At 40.3% G+C, this 7,417-nt stretch overlaps 1 protein-coding gene across 1 annotated transcript in view; it reads left to right on the forward strand.

Annotated features, from left to right (window-relative positions):
* Positions 1 to 7,051, forward strand: part of ppm1j (protein phosphatase, Mg2+/Mn2+ dependent, 1J) — a 121,493-nt gene extending 114,442 nt beyond the window's left edge. Inside the window, exons 9-10 of the mRNA XM_039747301.1 lie at positions 5,777 to 5,928; positions 6,106 to 7,051. Of these exons, the coding sequence (XP_039603235.1) occupies positions 5,777 to 5,928; positions 6,106 to 6,253 (300 nt within the window). The 3' untranslated portion in view covers positions 6,254 to 7,051. The remainder of the gene's footprint in view (positions 1 to 5,776; positions 5,929 to 6,105) is intronic.
* The last annotated feature ends 366 nt before the right edge of the window (positions 7,052 to 7,417 follow it).

Here is a 7,417-nt window from a genome sequence, read left to right on the forward strand (position 1 = left end):
TTGGGAATCTTTTTGCAAAAGGGCCATTCAGTTCTGCACATCTGATGATTGATTCTCTCTCTCCATTTTCAGTTAGAACTGCTGTTCCACAGCTTAAGAGCCTTGGGTTTAAATCTCAGTACAGACACTGTCTGTGCGGAGTTGGCACAGTCTCCTGATGTCATTGTGGGTCCTTTTCTGCATAGTCCAGTTTCTCTGACATCTCAACATCATGCACAATAGTTTACTTGGCCACTCTAGAATGGCCATGTTGTGACAGAGTGAGTTAGCCCAGTGATGGATTGGCGTGTCATCCTGGGCTGGGACCTGCCTTGTGCTAAATTCTGTCAGGATGGCTACCAGCACATATGACTCTGAACTGGATGAAGCTGGTCAGATAACAGATTGCTGACTTTATTATTATTATTTTTATTATTCTGTTTGTGTTATTTTTAATTTGGCTATATATGTTGTTTATATAAGGCAACATATAAGATCAGGACATAGTACAGATGCTGAAAAGCTGGCAGATGACAAGTGGGATTGGGAAGGCGGGAACTACACTCAGGCAAATGCTGTATTCTCCTCCACTCATGTTAGCAGATCCTGCCATTTTGAGTGATGTCAGCAGAAGACTTAAATGGACATAAAGTTAGTGCCATAAGGTGGAATTTTTAGGAGAGTAACAGATATGTGAAATGTTGCTTCTGCTTTAACATACCCCATAAAGTTTTAATTCTACACCTCCATTCCCATCGGCAGCACCATCCATCCATCCATTTTCTAACCCGCTGAATCCGAATACAGGGTCACGGGGGTCTGCTGGAGCCAATCCCAGCCAACACAGGGCACAAGGCAGGAACCAATCCTGGGCAGGGTGCCAACCCACCGCAGGACACACACAAACACACACTAGGGCCAATTTACAATCGCCAATCCACCTAACCTGCATGTCTTTGGATTGTGGGAGGAAACCAGAGCACCTGGAGGAAACCCACGCAGATACGGGGAGAACATGCAAACTCCACGCAGGGAGGACCCGGGAAGCGAACCCGGGTCTCCTAACTGCGAGGCAGCAGGGCTACCACTGCGCCACCGATCGGCAGCACCTATAATACAATATAATGAAGAGCCACCATAATAGATTAGACTCCAATATCAGTGATGCAACCGACATTTTGAGCATTTGTACATGTTACAGTGACACAATTCAAAGATGTCAACTCACTGCAGAGGATTATGGGGCTAGCAGGTGAGAGAAGTGCAGTTGTAAGTGTGAATTTTGAAAAAGAGTTGAGACCAGCAGGGAATGATTAGCTCCACAAGTCTGTTGGGAAATTTACTCTGATAAGGTAGTTTCATCTGCAGTGCAATTTCAGTGTCATAATGCTGACAAAATTACATTGATAAAAACCAGTCCCAACACGTTGATTAGCTTGTATTACATAATTGTTCAGTGTACAGTTCATATCAAATTTAGCAGCAGCTACAGCGTTCTCTTTCTGTTAGATGAGGCGCTCTTGGTTCTCCAGCCATTATTTACTACAGGTGCTGTTGGAGTGTGGAGAAGTTTAGAGGATGAAAGGTTACAGAGGCCTGCAATTCAAAAGCCTCAGGGCTGAGCAGGTCAGTATCTGTCTGGGTTCTAGAAGTTGTGACGTTCTCATTGCTTTTTATAAGTTTAAGATAATGTTGTTCAGGTTCAATAAACCAATCAGTGTTTTGCTAAAAGCTTTGCCCTCCTAGAAATCTTTATAAACAAAAAACCTAGAGCCCAAGGAATAGTTTCTCACAGAAAAATATAAATGTGTAATAAAAAGGTATAGCAAACTCAGTACATAATAATAATAAGCAGAAATAAAATATACCTTATAGAATGTGAAAGAATAATACTTCATAAGCAGTTATGTATATGGATACAACACAGAGGCAGAGTTTCAAAGAAAAAGCCATGTGTGAAGCTGGCAAATTAGAAGAAAATATTGGTCATAAGAACACAGCCACTAGACAGATCAGACTACACTCAGCATCCTAGAGTTGTCTTTTTTCTGTTGCTGATGACACTGGCATCTGATGCTTACTTAGTAAAGCCAACTGAGGACTAGTGAGGCGTTTGTTTCTACAAACTACACACACTGATGTTCTTATACTCTGATGCAGTTGTCCATCGCAGCCATCTCCCTCTTTTTCTATTCCAGTGAAATCAAATTTGCTCGCTTCTCTTAAGACAATAATGGACACCTTTGTATGAAATGTTCAGTTTCTTGGCAATCTGTCAGCCGAAATAACTTCATTCTACAAAAAAAGAATAGACTGCCATGTTTCTTGAGAAAGCTGATTCGTTTTGGCCATTCTTGAACTCAGAACTGAACTTTGGGAATGCCAGGTGCTTGTTAACACAAGTGAACAAACTAACAGGTTTCAGAGGTGCTAATGCAATTAGAAAGTTTTCTCTAATAGCCAATGAGCATTAACACATGGCTAATTAACGATAAGCTAAGGGAGCTGTCCTTTAGGACATAGAAGGAATGGCTCTGCTGAAAATGGAGCTTTGCAACCTTAAGTGAATAGTAAATTAAAAAAATCAGTCAACTCAAACAGTCCTCTCCATTAGCAACATTATTAATGCCTTGGCTATATTTGTTAATCACTTTAGTGATATTTAGATTAAAAAAAACATGAAAATTGACCAGTAGTGCAAGTCTGTGGACACTACAGCCAGGAAAATTAAACAGTCACTCCAAATGAAACATGACAGAATTATTAGCATTGTAAATGAATTTCAAAAGATTTCTTGAAAACTGATTACAAATATGAATGATTTTACTGTGCTCCAACTGTAACACAACTGGGGAAAAGCAATATAAATTTTTTCAACATGATATGCTTTTTCTGTTTCATTCTGAGTACAGGGTGTCCCAAAAAGAATATCAGAGTTTTAATGAGCTTGGCACCCATTCATTGGAGATTGCAGGGCAACCTAGTGGCGTCTTGAGGAATTAATCTAGTTTCATTTCATTGCTGGTAGATGGTGCTAGTGCTTATCAAAAAGCTAACAGTGTATTGTTTCGATTAGTTATGTTTGCAGTTATGGCTGTGCCACAACAAAAAGCTTTTTGCGTTTGCAAATTCACCTGAACTCAATTGGTTGCTACTGTGCAGTGGGCATTTCATCAAAAATATGGGACTGACCCTCCGAATGACAATAACATCCATCGATGGTACTGGCAATTTTGGGATACTGGGAGTATCTGCAAAGTAAAAGCATCGGGCGACCTCGAACTTCCTCCTGTGCTGAGAATGTCGCCCGAGTGCAAAGTGCGTTCACTCGGAGCCCATCGAAATCAGTTCGACAAGCAAGTCATGAGTTACAGATACCAAAGTCAAGTGTATGGAGAATTCTTCGATGCCGGTTGGTTATGAAACCGTATCGTCTGCAGGTTGGTTCAGGCCCTTAGACGAGGGGATAAGACACATCAAGTTGAGTTTTCAACTTTCATCCAGCAAAATTTGGAGACCAATGAAGATTTTTGTTCCTTGATTATCTTCAGTGATGAGGCCATGTTTCACATTAGTGGGAAGGTAAATCGTCATAATGTACGAATTTGGGGTGAAGAAAACCCTCATGCAGTTATCGAACATGAACAAGACTCCCCCAAGACTAACATTTTTTGTGCAGGAAACACGTGAATATAACAGTTTTTGTATATACTTGTATAATTCAGCAAATATAGCTCTTTGAAACTCCGATATTCTTTTTTTATATACGAAATTAAACTAGATTAATTCTTCAAGATGCCACTAGGTTGCTCTGCAGTCTCTGATGAATGGGTGCCAAGCTACAGCTCTTTAAAACTCCGATATTCTTTTTGGGACACCCTGTACTGTATTAAAATATTAGTAAAACTAGAAAAATACCCGCACTTTGCAGCGGAGAAGTAGTGTGTTAAAGAAGTTATGAAAAAGAAAAGGAAACATTTTAAAAATAACGTAACATGATTGTCAATGTAATTGTTTTGTGACTGTTATGAGTGTTGCTGTCATCAAGGATTTGATTATCATTATTTCTTTCAATCAGGTTCGTATTTGTAGGATGTGTTGTGTTCAAGTTACATTCCGCGTTTGTCAACCGTTGTAAAGATAACAGGTTTCGTTCGTCGAAGTGTTCACTACCCAAATCGGTACTCGTGAATCTAAGATGTTTAACAGGCATTCCCGGTAGTAAGTTGTGGATTTGCCTGCGAATATTTAGCGGCAGAGTGTCTATGAACTTAATTTAAACTTAAGCTTTACACCTTGTTTTCCTATTGATATGTCTACAAAGGCTTGTTCAGCTTCAGAGGGTTGTTCCTTTCTTACTGCATCAATAAACAGCTCGTCTTCCTCTTTATCTGAGACATCACACACTGCATGCATGGGTTTATCTTTCTTAGTTCTGCAAACTTTAGCGAAGTTGTTCAATTTACCACATTTTTTACAATGTCTTCCTTTAGCTGGACATTGACTTTTTCCATTGTGTGCTTTGTTTCTGCAGTAGCTGCACTTATGAATATGCTTGTATGCGTCACTCGCTTCATATTCTTTTGCTGCCTTCTCGATTGTGTAATGCGTTTTTTGTTGAGCGCTCTTTGGAGTTCTTGCTTGTTGTCTGCGTACTGCATTCACAGTGAGTTCACGTGAGCCGCTTGGAGTACATGCATCGAAGGTTCTCAGCTGTTCTTGTGCTATCTCGTGCGATCTTGCGATGTCCACGGCTTTATTTAATGTTAGCTCAGACCCGGCACTTAAAAGTTTCTCTCGCACTTTTGCTGAGTTTGTGCCAAACACTAGTCTATCCCTGACCGTCTCATCTTCGTTTGCATAAGCACAGTCCTTCACCAGCAGTTTTAACTCCGTTACAAAGTGATCAAAAGTCTCGTTTATACCTTGCGTCTTCTCACTAAACTTGTATCTTGCGAATATCGTATTCGTCTTAGGCATGACAAACGCCTCGTAGCGGCAATGTGTCTATTGGATTGCTGCTGACGAACGGCCTTATATGGGTAGGCACCCAATTACGTGGGACGTGTGGGTATGGGGGACGCAATATAGGCAGGCAGCCAACTACATGGGAGGCGTGGTGATGGAGGACGCAACTCCGCCTCACACGGCGACCGAGCTGCAGGCTATGGCCGTATACAGTATATGTACGTAAGTAGGATTTAGTTATGACCGATACGCGTAGAATTTCGCCTGCCAAATTTCAGCCTTCTACGTACACGGGAAGTTGGAGAATTGGTGATGAGTCAGTGAGCGAGTGAGTGAGTGAGTCAGTCAGTCAGTCAGTCAGTGAGGGCTTTGCCTTTTATTAGTATAGATTACATCTTTACAGAAAGAAACGATGTGCTGGAAACATTTGGTTTTTTTTATGCAATGGAGCAACTTCAGGAATTATCCTGGTGTGTGATGACTTAAAATAAATGTTGAAGGAGTATACATATCACTATTATTTTAAGGACTTGGTTTCAGCTGTTGCCAGTCCTGGTGATGTATTTTTTAGTTGTTTGAACACTTTAAACAAACCTAATCCTCTTGAAAGCTGATGTGTTGGCTGGGTTTTGGCTGTTAAATTATATAATGTGAATGCAAAACGAACAGACTTAAAAATGAAGGTGAAGCTGATTTGGACGAGCAAGTTAGGTGCATGAATGAAAGCAAACCATGGTTGAAACTCATTCCTTTGAATTCCCCTCTTTTTGTGTCTAAAATGATATTTTCATATTGGTACCTAACTGTAGAGCTTTTCTTTCTTCTTAAGGTTAAAGTGTATGACCTCTCCCAGCATGAACATGGGCCAGATGATGTCCTTATAATCGGCACAGATGGCCTGTGGGACGTCACGACAAACAGAGAGGTGGCAGACACCATTACTGCCTTTTTGTCACAGCAGGAGTACAACAACTCTTACAGGTTAGTAGGTTAATTTGACAAAGTGATAGATATGAGTAAACGTGGTTGGCTAGACCTCATACTGAAGTGGTGGATCCAATTTATTTTGGTACTTGTTGTGTAAAGGGACACATTTTAATATTTTGCTCCAAAGACGCTTGAATTTTCCTTTGGTATCTTTGTTTTCCTTTCATTTAGGTACACGCTAGCAGCACAGGAGCTGGTGATGAAATCTCGAGGTGTATTAAAAGAACGTGGCTGGAGGCTAGCCAATGACAAACTGGCATCTGGAGATGACATCACAGCATTCGTTATTCCGCTGGACCGGCAGAACCGAAAGACTTGAATTGGGAGGGAAGGGAGGGTGAAACAAAATGGTTTGTAATGGGATGGACCCTTTTGTCTTGACCCAGCCATTGGTGATGCAGGTTTCTTATTCTAAACGGCAAGGTGCTCCTGCTCAAGCTTATAATATCTTTTGAGTCTTTCCCACTAAACTTTAATACCATTTCCTTCCTTCAGGGAAAGTTTCTACTTAGGGGACTGTGGTGATAGATAAGAATGGATTGGAAGGTGGAAGGTTAAGCTGGTGAGTGGCACAGACTCTTGGAATATCAGGATTTCTTAATTTACCACTTAGTCCACATACTGCCTCAATGTGGGCATCATCTGTGCCTGGCTTAATGATTCCTGCAATTCATCAGTTCGTACTTACCCATTCCAGATGGCCATAAGTGCCCTTTGTCTGAAATAAAATGTGAAATATGCAGTCAGAGGTTAAAGTGACTGTCTCCAGTAGTGGATCTAAGAGACTGACACCTCTCCTAGTTTGGTTTTGCAATTGAATGTATTTTATTTATTTGCAGTGAATGCACAGTGTTACCTACCAGAATTAAGGAAAATGGGGGGATATCGTCTCAGTTTTTCTAATAAAATTTACACTGCAAGATCCAACTTAAAACAATATAAACTCTGAACATTCTTTTTTTGTGTATTTACACTTTTTTTTTTTTTTTTAATAAAAATAAGAGAAGTACTAACTTCAGTAACAAAAATAAGGAACTGAAAAAAGTGACTTGCTGGATACAGACTTCAATGGGAAGGTATCATGTAAGCCATGCCAATTAAAAAAATATGAAACTGGGATGGCTGTCTAGAGAAGCTTTTTTGTTTATGTTATCTTTATATGACTCAACTTGTATAGCACTTTGTGGTGCATCTCAAGCAGCTCTAACAAGCTTAGTGTTTTGTGAGTTGTTGAACATTTGAAATACTCTGGGTGTCAGACTGCAGCATCTTCAGCACCCCTAAATATATGATGGTGGTCCTAAGAAGATCATACGTTATGTACTTAACACATGTATCCCTTGATGATCTTTCTAATTCTGCCACACAATTCACTTTCTCTGTGAGCAGGGAGTTGGTTCAGTGATATAAATGTGTAGGTGAAAGCAAAAGTAAAGAAAAGAAGATCCAGGCCATAGTCACAACCCACAAATCAGGATGTGCA

Source organism: Polypterus senegalus, chromosome 3 (genome assembly GCF_016835505.1).
Source record: "Polypterus senegalus isolate Bchr_013 chromosome 3, ASM1683550v1, whole genome shotgun sequence".
NCBI classification, from domain to species: Eukaryota; Metazoa; Chordata; class Cladistia; order Polypteriformes; family Polypteridae; genus Polypterus; species Polypterus senegalus.